The 14,321-nt window shown below is 39.1% G+C and overlaps 1 protein-coding gene across 1 annotated transcript in view; it reads right to left on the reverse strand.

The window, feature by feature from the left end:
- Window positions 1-372: 372 nt before the first annotated feature.
- The window catches only part of c1ql4b (complement component 1, q subcomponent-like 4b), a 32,813-nt gene continuing 18,864 nt past the window's right edge, over window positions 373-14,321 (reverse strand). The window contains exon 2 of the mRNA XM_033965911.2: window positions 373-552. Coding sequence (XP_033821802.1) covers window positions 373-552 — 180 coding nt within the window. The remainder of the gene's footprint in view (window positions 553-14,321) is intronic.

Genomic DNA, 14,321 nt, shown 5'->3' on the forward strand with positions numbered 1-14,321 from the left:
GTCCATAGTGGTCCATGGGTGTATACTAGTCTAAGTGACTTATACTTGTGAAAGACACAGCTCAACATGATTATAAACATAGTCAGGAAAGGTTCATTTCTGTCAGTGGGACTTTTTTAGTATCAATATCTGCCCAAAATGAGTGTCTAGTTTCAATACTCGTTTAAGTATTTAAACGAGTATTGCATGATGTCACTGCAAATTATCAACTCTGACCTGTCATCCAGTTCAATGTGAAACTACGGGCTGTTTATAATGTGATGTCACGTGACCCCACCCTCCCCCTGTGGCTGTCAGCAGACATGTTTAGCAGACATGTTTAGCAGACATGTTTAGCAGACATGTTCAACAGACATGTTTAGCAGTGCACACTCAGTCTGGGTAGATGAGGAAACCGGAGAAGGTGGAGTATTTGTTGGTGTTTCCGCCGTGGACCTTTCCTCCGTCGAGCTGCACACAGACCTCGTCTCCTACGTCCAGGTGGAGGATCACACTATTGGAGGCGTAGTCGTAGTTCTGGTCTGCGTCCTGAGCTATGGCACTGGCTCGCACCTGCAAACACACACAAGGTACAGACTTGTTTATGTTCAGAGAGATGCATTGTGTAATAATGCACTTGACTTATATAGAGATTTTCCAGATGATCAAGGCAAGTTTATCTGTAGAGCACATACAGTAAACAAAGTAATTCAAAGTGCTTTTCAGAATAAGAAACATTAAAATCACAATACAACAAATCAAAACATAAATAATCATCATTATAAGAAAAGAGGCAGAATAAAACCCTTTCAGTCATATGCACAGCTAAACACAACCGTTTTGAGACTGGATTTAAACATTGTAAAAGGACAGCCTTGTCTCACATCTTCAATAAGACTGTTCCAAGTTTGAGCTGCACAAAGCTGAAACCTTTATTCCCCATGTTTAGTCCTGGTTTAGTCCTGGTTCAGTCCTGGTTTAGTCCAGAGTTAGTCCTGATTTAGTCCTGGTTCAGTCCTGGTTTAGTTCTGATTTAGTCCTGGTTTAGTCCAGGTTTAGTCCATGTTCAGTTCTGGTTTAGTCCTGGTTTAGTCCCTGTTTAGTTCATGTTTAGTCCATGTTTGATGGAGCTAAAACAATCCCCCTCCACACTCTACTTAGTCATATACAAACCTCCCCAGCACTGTCTGAGTTTTATAGATGATGATGATTTTACTGAGATACTTTCAGTCGTATGCACAGACTTTGATGGTTTAGTCATTACAGGTGATTTTAATGTACATGTGGATAATGTGTTTGACAGAAATGCTAAAGAGCTCAGCTCTGTCCTTGAAACCTTTGGTCTGACTCAGCATGTCAGCGAGCCCACCAACTACAGAGGACACACTCTGGACCTGCTCATTACAAAAGGAGTAAATATTTCAAATGTCAATGTGGTGGATGTTGCTCTGTCTGATCATTTCTGTGTCTTTTTTGACATGTCTGTTATTCCCAAACCAGCAGCTGGTCCTGCAATTGTTCAAAGGAGACACATAAATGATAAAACAGGTGCACTGTTCATGGAAATGATACACTTTGAAAATGCCTCATGCTTTAATGTTGATGATTTGTTGAACTCTGTGACTTCGAGTGTTTTGAATGTTCTGGACATCATTGCTCCGATGAAGATTAAAATGGTTAAATATAAGCAGAAAGCACCATGGAGGAATGATGACTTGGTCAGGGCACAGAAAAGGGAGTGCTGGAGGGTCAAGCGGGAATGGCACAGGCCAAAGCTCCAGGTTCATTATGAGATTTACAGAGAAAAGACATGTACAACCACAGTTTATGTAGAACAAGGCAAAGGTATTTTTCTGACATTATTGGAAGTTGTAGTAACAACTCTCTCTCCAGTTTACAACAGTAAACAGATTAACAAACCCTCCAGTTCTGCAACCATTAGAATTAATTTCCATATCTGTACACGTGTAACTGACAAAACTGTTCAAGAGATCGTCACCAGTCTGAGTTCATCTGCATGCTGCCTCGATGTCTTACCCACTAAATTTGTAAAGTCTGTGCTCAACAGTTTGCTCAACACTTTTTTGCATAGTTAAACGTGTCACTTCAATCTGGAACATCCCCAAGAGCTTTGAAAACTGTGGTTATCGAGCCTCTCCTAAAGAAGAGCAGTCTTGATGCCACGATATTGAACAATTACTGACCAATCACAAATCTGCCTTTTCTAGGCAAAGTCCTTGAAAAAGTTCTTCACAGCTTATTAACTTTCTCCAAATGAACAACTCCTTTGATGTTTTCCAGTCAGGTTTTAGACCCCACCACAGCACTGAGACTGCTCTTATCAAGGTGACAAATGACAGCCGCCTGAACACTGATGCAGGCAAAGTCTCAGTTTTGATCCTGTTAGATCTGAGTGCTGCCTTTGACACTGTGGATTATGGGATCCTCTTACAGAGACTAGAGGACTGGGAGGGCATCTCTGGTACGGCACTGAACTGGTTCAAGTCCTATTTAGAAAACAGGCTGTACTTTGTTGAAATTGGAAAATGTGTCTCAGATAAAATGTACCTGACCTGTGGGGTGCCCCAGGGGTCAATCCTGGGACCCCTGTTGTTCAATCTCTACATGCTGCCGTTAGGCCAGTTAATACGCAGCAATATTAGCACAACTATGCAGATGACACTCAGATCTATGTCTCACTGGCAGCAGGTGAATATGGACCAGTGGATTAACTCTGCCACTGCATCTAACAGACCAGTGTGTGGAGGAAAAACAACTTTCTCCAGCTAAACTCCGACAAGACTGAAGTCATCATCTTTGGCCCATAGAAACGTAGAGAAAGTGTCAGCAGTCACCTCCAGTCTCTCTCTCTAAAACCTTCAAATCAGGCTAGAAATCTAGGGGTAACAATGGACTCAGACTTGAACTGTAACAGCCACATTAAATCAATAACATCTGCAGCGTTTTACCATCTAAAAACATGTCAAAAATCAAAGGTATACTGTCTAAACCAGACTTGGAAAGATTTATCCATGCATTTGTCTCCAGTAGGTTAGACTACTGTATGGCCTGCTCACTGGCTTACCCAGACAAGGTTTAATACATCCACATCCAGAATGCTGCTGCTGAGTCCTGACTAGAACCAGGAAGTATGAGCACATGCATCCTGTGTTCAGGTCTATGCACTGGCTACCTGTTGCTCAGAGAATAAACTTAATAGAAAGCAGCTCTGCTTGTGAACAAGTACTCCTGCTGGTGCCCAGAGTCAGAACTAAACATGAGGAATCAGCATTTAAGTTTTATGCAGCTAAAGTCTGGAACAATCTTCCTGAAGATGTGATACAGGCCTCTACTGTGACAATGTTTAAATCCAGGCTCAAAAAAGTTCTATTTAGCTGTGCACATGAATGAAAGGTTTTGATTCTATACTTTTCTCCTTTCATGTTAATCTTATGATGATTAATTGTGACTATTTATGTCATTTCTATTCTGTAAAGCACTTTGAATTGCCTTGTGTACGAATTGTGCTATACAAATAAACTTGCCTTGCCATGTTCAGTTCCGGTTTAGTCGTGGTTTAGTCCCTTTTAGTTCATATTTAATCCATGTTCAGTTCTGGTTTAGTCCTGGTTTAGTCCTGGTTTAGTCCTGGTTTAATCCTGGTTTAGTCCTGGTTTAGTCTTGGTTTAGTTCTGGTTTAGTCCATGATTAATCCATGATTAATCCATGTTTAGTCCTGGTTCTGTCCTGGTTTCGTCCTGGTTTAGACCTGGTTTAGTCCTGGTTTAGACCTGGTTTAGTCCTGGTTTAGACCTGGTTTAGTCCTGGGTTAGTCCTGGTTTAGTCCTGGTCTAGTTGCATAGGACAAATGTGTGAAGTACTTCCTGGTTCTAATCAGGACTCGAGCAGCAGAGTTCTGGATGCTCAAAGTACCTCAACAATTTCAAGCATTATTCCATACTACTGTAGAAACAGCTGCCCTGGGCAGACTGATGGAAGTTTGGCTGCCAATCTGCACCATCTGTTCCCAAAGTGGAGCTGGAGATTGCCAAATAAAACCTGATTTACTGTGTTACCATTTTAACTTTGCAGTGGGGGATCTCGAGTCCGTTGAATGGTTATATTGAAGGTCATTCATTTCATTTTCATTTATTTATTTATTTCGAGCACATGTATCAAGTACACTTAATGCACATTTAGTCCTGGTTTAGTCCTGCACATAGATATACAGTGTTACTATAAGTAACATGAGACATTTCTAAATTGCAACAGAAGGAAAAACATAGAAACCATGATAAGAACAAGAAAACAGCCATAGTAAGGAAACAGTGAGCATAAAGTTGAACCAACATTGACACCGAGAAAGTGCAGTGTGACTTTATATTCTGCTTCTCTCTGTATCAGACCAGGAAACATCTTTTGCATTGCTTTTGTTGTAAATCCAGAGCATTCCACAGTTTCACCCCACATATAGGCACATAAAAACTTTTACGATGGTTTGAACATTAGGCTGCATAAAATTTCCATTTCCTCTCACATTGTCTCTCTTTTACAGCGAAACACTTTTGCATGTTACATGGAAATAAATAATTGAAGGCTTTGAATAATATAATTACAGTATAATATTTTGCAAGGTCAAGAAATATTTATAATTTGGACTCGATGAAAAGATTGTGAGTATGATCTAGAAAGCCAACCTTGTGAAAGATCCACATGGCTCGTTTTTGCAATAAGAATAACTGCTTAGTTGAGCATTTGTAATTGTTTCCCCATATTTCAACACAATACATGAAATAAGGGAGAACCAGTGAGCAATATCATGTACAGAGTGCATCATGATCAAGATATTGTTTTGCTTTATTTATAATTGAGAGGCTTTTGGCTATTTTAGATTTTATATGCCGGATGTGGGCTTTCTATGATCATTTTCTGTCCATAATTACTCCTAGGAATTTATTCTCAAATATATTTTCAATTTGTACACCCTGAATATTTATTTGTAATTCTGGGTTGGTTTTATGGTCACCAAAGGTCATTACTTTGGTTTTACTTAGATTTAATGACAGTTTATTTGTATCCATCCATTGTTTTATTTTATTTAGTTCCACATTCACATGTCTACAACACATTGTAATCTAAACTCCTATAAAAAAAATTTAGTGTCATCAGCAAAGAGAGTTAGTTTTAATGAACGTGATACATTAAATATATAATTTATATAAAGTTTGAAAAGCATGGGCCCCAACACTGACCCCTGGGGACCCCACAAGCAATGCCAAGGTATTCAGATGGGTATTCTTCCATTTTTACATACTGGACTCGCCCTGTAATCTCTTAGCCAGTCCCCAGCTACTCCTCTGATATCATATCTTTCAAGTTTACTTAGCTGGCTTGAATGATTGTGTCAAATGCTTTTTTCAGATCAATAAAGATACCAACAGCTTGTTTTAGTCCAGTGCTTTGGTCATGTCTTCTCCTGCTTCAATTATAGTCATGGAAGTGGTTCTTTTTGCTCTGAAGCCGTATTGACTGTCATTTATTATTAGATGTTTGTCAACAAACTTTTCTAGCTGAGATATACATATTTTTTCTAGACCTTTTGAAAACTGAGGCAGCAGTGAAGTTAGTCTATAATTTGTGAAACTGTGTTTATTTCCATTTTTGAATAGTGGTATCACTTTTGTGTGTTTTCATTTTGCTTGAGAAACAGCTGGACTGAAGAGATAAATTACATATGTGGGTTAGAAGTTTTACAATGTTATCTATGACTTTTTCAACCAATGACATGGTGATATCCGATGTCCCAGACATAACATAACTTAATAAAATATGTTATAAATTAAATTAAATTGCTGCATTCAACAGCTACAACCAAAACCATTATCAACTCCCCTGCACCACGATTCAACGAGCCCCGTCACAATCATGATTACACATTTTGAACTTCGATATATTGCTGAAGTAAATATAGACAATAAACGGTAATTAAAAAAAAACTTTTAAAAAACTAATTGCCACTGACACAATAAAACTTAATTAGAATTATCCAAAAATATTCAAAATCTAAGATATGGTTAAAATAAATCTGAAGTAACTAAACAGCAGAATTAAACACTTTGGTAGTTAGACTGTCTCTGTAATGAGTCAGACAAATTATTTATTCAAGCCTCCACAGCTCAAATCAAACCTTAGAGTCCTAAGAAAAAGTCCCATGGCAAATACTGACCCCCAAAAATTCCGCTTTTTTGGGGGTCATTCCATCTACGTCCAGTCGATATTGTGTTTATCATGACAGGCCTGGTTTCGACCTGCAGTATGTTTGTGTCTTTAGTTTCCACAGGCTCCATTGCCTCTCTCCCACAGACTCTATACAAACCTCTGTTCTCTGATCCCGCTCTGCTCCCGCTCTGCTCTAATGGCGTCTGCAAATAAATGTGTCATCTCGTTAACAATCCACCAAGTATCATAATAATGAATACTCTGATTAATTAAACAGATCCAATTTAACACTGGCCAAAGCCACAGATACAGACACAGCCACAGACAGAAGACTTCATGCCCGCTCAGCTCCTCACGGACCCCAAACATTCACATATACAAGCGCTGCATGTACATATAGACCTGGTTTAGTCCTGGTTTAGTCTTGGTTTAGTCCTGATTTGGTCCTGGTTTAGACCTGGTTTGGCCCTGGTTTAGTCCTGCTTTAGTCCTGGTTTAGTCCTCGTTTAGTCCGGGTTTAGTCCTAGTTTAGACCTGGTTTAGTCCTGGTTTAGACCTGGTTTAGACCTGGTTTAGTCCTGGTTTAGTCCTGCTTTAGTCCTGGTTTAGTCCTGCTTTAGTCCTGGTTTAGTCCGGGTTTAGTCCTAGTTTAGACCTGGTTTAGTCCTAGTTTAGACCTGGTTTAGTCCTGGTTTAGACCTGGTTTAGACCTGGTTTAGTCCTGGTTTAGTCCTGGTTTAGACCTGGTTTAGACCTGGTTTAGTCACATTTACATTGTGGGGTTTAAATCTTATTCTAATTGTGGTGATTTTTTTTCTTAAACCATGAAATGAACCACACATACACACCTCTGTCACTGATGTCACAAAATGGCTGAAGTGATCAAACAAAAATATAATGATAGGCTTCCTGCGTCTCCAGATTTACAAACCCACTTTCTTTTTATTGTTTTGTTCAATTCTCACGAGATAAAAAACAGTACGAGGATGAACTAAGATCGAGCTCACACTGAAACACCACATTAAACAGCACACTGAAACTGGGTGTAAGCTGGGTCTAAACCAGGACTGAACCAGGACTGTTGTTGTTGTTGAAACTTTATGAACATATATATATATATATATATATATATATATATATATATATATATATATATATATATATATATATATATATATATATATATATATATATATATATATATATATATATATATATATATATATATATATATATATATATATACACACACACACACTCACACAGAGCACCTGTTGTTCATGTTTCTATATAAATACGTAGACTGGACTGGCCTTTAGCTCCGGTCACATCCTGGTGACCACTGCACTGAGATGAGATGTGCAGTGAACTTTAGACAAAACCTCACAGTCCACCTGAGACTGAGACCTGTCTGCTACAGGAACACGCAGGAACACACAGGAACACAAAGGAACACACAGGAACACACACACAGAGACACGTAGGAACACACAGGAACATGCAGAAACACACACACAGAGACACGTAGGAACACACAGGAACATGCAGGAACACACACACAGAGACACGTAGGAACACACAGGAACATGCAGAAACACACACACAGAGACACGCAGGAACACACACACTGAAACATGCAGGAACACACTGGAACACACAGAAACACACAGGAACACAAAGGAACACACAGGAACACACACACTGAGACACGCAGGAACACAAAGAACACACAGGAACACACACAGGAACATGCAGGAACACACACACTGAGACACGCAGGAACACACTGGAACACACACAGGAACACACACACAGAGACACGCAGGAACATACAGGAACACACTGGAACACACACAGGAACATGCAGGAACACACACACAGAGACACGCAGGAACATACAGGAACACACTGGAACACACACAGGAACATGCAGGAACACACACACTGAGACACGCAGGAACACGCAAGAACACACAGGCCTGTTCATAAACTGAGAATGACACACACCAGGTCAAGGATCCTCATTTAAAACAGTTTTTCTGCTGCTGATGTTAAGATAAAGTTTCTGGCTGGACTCGAGTCAAATATGCCACATAAACAAACTGCACTTAGTAAATAAACAGTTACTCAAAGAGGCATCGTTTACAGAGGCATAAAGCACAGAGAGCGACCTGCATGTTAATGAAACAGACTGATCCTCTGCACCGTCCCACACTGACCTCCTCTGCACCGTCCCACACTGATCTCTGGACACATTATGCCCTCCTCTGCATCGTCATCGTAATGATTTATAGAAGCATCAATCCAGCTTTTTCATGACCGATACTTTGAGTTTAAGTACCTGCCGATTCCCAATATTAGCCGATACCAGTGCAGTGACGGAAAATGACCCTTATTTTCTTAAAACACAGTTCACTCATTACACAAGAAATCCAAATGTGTTATGCAACTGTTACGTTTACGTCACATAACTAGAGAACAGCTTTGTATGAAGAAAAATTCAAACATTATGAAACTTTCTAGGTCAAAATCAGCCAGTAAATAACCTTACAATGTCAAATTAAAACCCCAGGATATCGGCTGAATCGATATCATGAAACCGATACCTGATACCTGGTCCAGCTCATTTTGGAGATGATATTCACAACTAGTATCATCTCGGGGCGTCTCTATAAATGTTTGTAGATGATTTCCTCACAGTGTTTTGTATAAATGTGTCATAAAAATGAATGAATACAATGTTTGAACTCAGCTCACATCTCTGCATTGTAAAGGTTCACTATGTAACTTTTCTGTTTGGGGTCTGCCACTTCTTGTCTCCATAGAAATGTAAATGTGTTGCCTGGAATGTTCCACAATATGGCATTTAACTTATCTTTCTGCAGGTGTCTCTATTGTTAAAGGTCCCATATTACTCTATCCTCTGATTTCTGTCCTAATGTTGTTTCCTCGTCACAAACAGACCTGGAGTTGTGTTTTGTTTCATTCACACATGTTTAACACACAAACCCTGCAGATTAAGTGTAATACAGGAAGTGCTCCACTGTGTTTTTAAACTCCACACACCTTCACTAGAATCATTTGGATGACTTCAGATCTGAAATTTCCAGTCTCTACTGAACTAAAGGTAAAAGGAGCTGTTCAGTAGAAAACTACCACTTCATGACATCACAAGGTGGAACAGAGCATTTTGAGCTTTGGAGATGTAACAGACTAATAATAAAGTGTTACTCAAACATGTGTGAGTGAAACAAAACACAAGGCGTCACCTGCTTGTCTTCATAGAAATACATGGCTTTAATGCTATACTGTGGAACATTCTAGGCAAAGCAATGACATCTCCATGGAGACTTGCAAACGGTGGGCCCTGCACCAGAAAAGTTACATAGTGCATCTTTAAAGAAAGCTACAACTTTTTGTATCTTTTTACCCATGTTAAAATGTTGTTCCCTCATAAAAAACATGTGTGAAGAGGTTTTAGATGTCATCCATGCATGTTTGAGTAATCTAGAGATCTCTCCCAGGCTCTATTCAAACCCTCCTTACTGTTAGCTGTAAGATTCTGTACAAGGCTCCGCCCACAAGTCTACATCACCTATGCTCCACACAACAATTCTCCATAAATATACAAAAACATGATACGAAACTGTACACAGCAACTTGACAAACCTGATGTGATGTGCAGTAGTTTCATTAGTGAGATGCAGCTGAATGTGTTGTGATAGTGCTCTGAAGGGGGAGGGACTTAGCACAGAGAGCAAAGAGAGGGAGACTCAGAGCGTCAAAAACTAAATTAAAAACAAAACTAATTTAACATAGATAAATGTGCTGTTTTGGGGGCACAGACATGAGGCTGGTTTTATTTGAGCAAAAATAAAGTCTGGATCATAATTGTTAAATCAGACCTATTCTGCAAACTGGCCTTTAATCGGTGATACTCATAGGATTCGACAGCATCACGTAGTCATTTTGGTACAAATGAAAAGTGTGTGATGTGTAGCTGTCCATAGGGGGCGCCGACAGCATGCGGTGCTTTGTTGTGATGATGTTTACAGCGACGTCAGCTCCCATTTTCTAAGACAGAAGACAGCGGATTTGTTTCTTTTATTGAGTAGTTTTAGATGAATATTGTGATTTAAAAAGTGTAAATTATAATATATGAGGCTATTATAACAATGATCCACAGGGTCAGAGATGAGAACTATAGAGACACAAGCTCAATTAGGCTAATTCAACTATTACCACAAAGTAAATGGAAACATCTGCTTCCCTCGTTCATATCATTTTTATATTTATGCAAAATTCATATAATTCTTGTTTATTAGAAGAACAAATGTCTTGACCATCACATAAATCTTGTGTTTGTTTCTTGCATTTTAAAACACTTTTTAAAAAACACTTTTGGCTCATTTATTTGCAGCTGAAATGAATCGATAGTGTTTGAATTCAGTGCACATGCGTTCACTACTCCCTCACTCTCTCTCTCTTTCTCCTCCTCATCCATCCATCTTCGGGGCCGTGACGGTGCAATGAGATGCAGGTCACGCACACACACACCCCCCCTGTTGGGTTCGGAGGGAACAGCGGCTCTTTCTGTCCCTGTCCGAACTAAATCAGACTGATTATGGGAGAGGATCAGGCTGAAGAAGAACGTTTCTCAATCAGGGGGTAAAAGGTAAAAGGCAACAGGCTAAAGGTAAAAGGTACACGCATCGTTCAGAATGCTGAATTATTTTTATTTACTTATTTTGATTTGAGAGATTTGTACTTGGACTATTTTTTTTTAGGTTTAATTGGTTCATTATCAGACTTTTTTAAAGTGACTCGCATCTCCATGTTTGTCTCCATGGAGATGCGAGAGCTTTGCCTCGAATGTTCCAGAGTATGACATAAGACATGTTTATCTTGTATGTATTCACTTACAGAAGGGTGTGTAGAGTGTCACCACTATACGGATCTGACCTGTAACTTTGCCTTGTGTCACCTAGTTGTCTCCACGGAGATGAATGATAAATGATAAATCAGGTGGTGGATCGGACCACTCACCAGGAAAGTTACATAGTGCAGCATTAAAGAAAATATGGCACAAAATGTTTCCGTGTACTTTCAGATACTGTAGAAGTGTTTCATTGAAGCTTGATACACTGCGGGATGTTTCAGTCTGAAATTACTTTTAAACGTGAGCGATTTGAAAACTCTGTACAAACATGTGACCGTTTACTATAAATAATAAAACAATGACCACGGACAAACTGCCAAAGTCAACCAAGAATGCACACACATGTACACACACACACACACACACACACCGACACACACACATATATATACACACGCACAGACACACACACACACATATATACACACAGACACACACACATATGTATATAGACTCTCCTCACACAGACACACACATATATACACACACGCAGACACACACACATGTAGACACACATGCATATATACACACACCAGACACACACACACACATATATAGCCCCCCTCCCTCCCTCCCTCCTCCTTCTGCTCCGGTTCACTTCGGGGAGTGCCGTAATTGGCGCTCGGACAGCCGTGGCAACTTCTCTTGTAATAGATCCGACTCGTCAATAACTCCAAACAACAGCACTAAGATACACTACTCCACTGTTTCAGCTGTTCTCTGCTTCTCTCCTTTTACACTGTTTCAGCTGTTCTCTGCTTCTCTCCTTTTACACTGTTTCAGCTGTTCTCTGCTTCTCTCCTTTTACACTGTTTCAGCTGTTCTCTGCTTCTCTCCTTTTACACTGTTTCAGCTGTTCTCTGCTTCTCTCCTTTTACACTGTTTCAGCTGTTCTCTGCTTCTCTCCTTTTACACTGTTTCAGCTGTTCTCTGCTTCTCTCCTTTTACACTGTTTCAGCTGTTCTCTGCTTCTCTCCTTTTACACTGTTTCAGCTGTTTTCTGCTTCTCTCCTTTTACACTGTTTCAGCTGTTCTCTGCTTCTCTCCTTTTACACTGTTTCAGCTGTTTTCTGCTTCTCTCCTTTTACACTGTTTCAGCTGTTTTCTGCTTCTCTCCTTTTACAGTTTCAGCTGTTCTCTGCTTCTCTCCTTCTACACTGTTTCAGTTAAATTTGAACACAGAAATGTGACACAAATCGCTAAAATCTGTTGTTAAACAAACACCAAATTGACATGCTTTATAATGATAAAACATGGGTCAAAGGTCAAGGGAGATTTACTAGATTTACACCCACACACACACACACACACCCCCACACACCCACCCACACACACACACACACACACACACACACTGGGTTTCCACGATCGAGGACATTGCATAGACTTAGAGACTGATATTAACGATACTAAAGTACTTTGTCTTGTACAGTGTCCTTGAGTGTCCTGAAAGGCGCTTTCAAATAAAATGTATTATTATTATTATTATTATTATTATTATTATTATTATTATTATTAAAGTTCCTATATTAAACAAAACAAAATATAATAAACAAAAACTCTTGTGGGGTTTAATCCATGTTATAATACATGTTCCCTCCTCAAAAACAGACTTGGAGTTGTGTTTTGTTTCATTCACACATGTTTGAGTAACACTTTATTATTAGTCTGTCACATCTCCAAAGCTCAAAATGCTCTGTTCCACCTTGTGATGTCATGAAGTGTGAGTTTTCAAATTAACAGCTCGTTTTACCTTTAGTTCAGTAGAGATTGGCATTTCCAGGACAGAAAAGATCCAAATGATTCTAGAAATGAAGGTGTGTGGAGTTTAACACAGTGGAGCACTTCCTGTATTACCACATGACATCACAAGATAGAACAGAATGTTTTCAGTTTAAGAGAAGAACTCAGCCTAAATATGCAGGGTTTGTGTGTTAAACTTGTGTGAATGAAACAAAACACAACTCCAGGTCTGTTTGTGATGAGGAAACATTAGAACATGGCTCCATTTTGTGTAGTACAGCCCCTTTAAGCAGTGACACTGAGGTCAGAGATGTGTTTATCTTTCTCTCTCTTATCTTTTCCCTCTCTTCTTTCACTTATAACATTGTAAAACACTCTCTGTAATACCTCCACTTCTTCAGCCCCTCTTTCCCCATGGTTCTGTGGTCAGATTGGACCATAGACCCTCACCAAGGCCACGTATACACACTCAACCTCACCATAAGAGCAGACACAATTGTTCTTTCGTTTTTTTATGATTCACAAGTGTCAGAGATTAGAACTATAGAGCAGACACAAGCTATGAATGAACGTAAAGCCCCACTGTGTAACATCTAAGCCAAAAAAGCTTGCAATCCTATTAGTGTTTTATTCCATTGAAAAACATTTGTCCTTACTGTGAGCGGGCTTGCGTCTCCACAAACCTGACTCTTATTTGGCCTGCTTGTTTATAACTTCACTAGAGTCATTTGGATCATTTCAGTCCTGGAATTGCCCATTTCTGCTGAACAAAATGCAAAAGGAGCTGTCAACTTTAAAACTACCACTTCATGACATCACAAGGTGGAACAGAACATTTTGAGCTTTGGAGATGTAGACAGACGAATAATAAAGTGTTACTCAAACATGTGTGAATGAAACAAAACACAACTCCAGGTCTGTTTTTGAGGAGGGGACAGCATTAGAACATGTATTAAAGGTATACTATGTAACTTTTCTGCCACATGCTTGTCTCCGTGGAGATGTTAATCCTTTGCCTGAAACGTCAGTGTTTGAAGGTACTTTTGAGGAATAATAACACCTCTGATGAAACAAATACAGATAAGATTAATGCCATATTGTGGAACATTTTAAGTGAAGTTAGGTCACCATTTATAGTTAAAGTAACCCAACCTAACCTCGATTAAAATGTTCAACAATATGGCATTAATCTTATCCGTTTTACCTGCATTTCTTTGCTATTATTTACGTGTTATTAGAAAATCTCTATGGAGACAGACAACAAACCCCTCTATGAAGAAAAGTTACATAGTACACCTTTAACATTAAAAGCCATATATTTTGTTTAGTTTTTTGACAAATAATGACTGATCAAAATGAAAAAAAATATATAGATGTGATTAATAAATAATAATAATAATAATAATAATAATAATAATAATAATAATAATAATAATAATAA

This window comes from Periophthalmus magnuspinnatus, chromosome 5, assembly GCF_009829125.3.
Source record: "Periophthalmus magnuspinnatus isolate fPerMag1 chromosome 5, fPerMag1.2.pri, whole genome shotgun sequence".
NCBI lineage: Eukaryota > Metazoa > Chordata > Actinopteri > Gobiiformes > Gobiidae > Periophthalmus > Periophthalmus magnuspinnatus.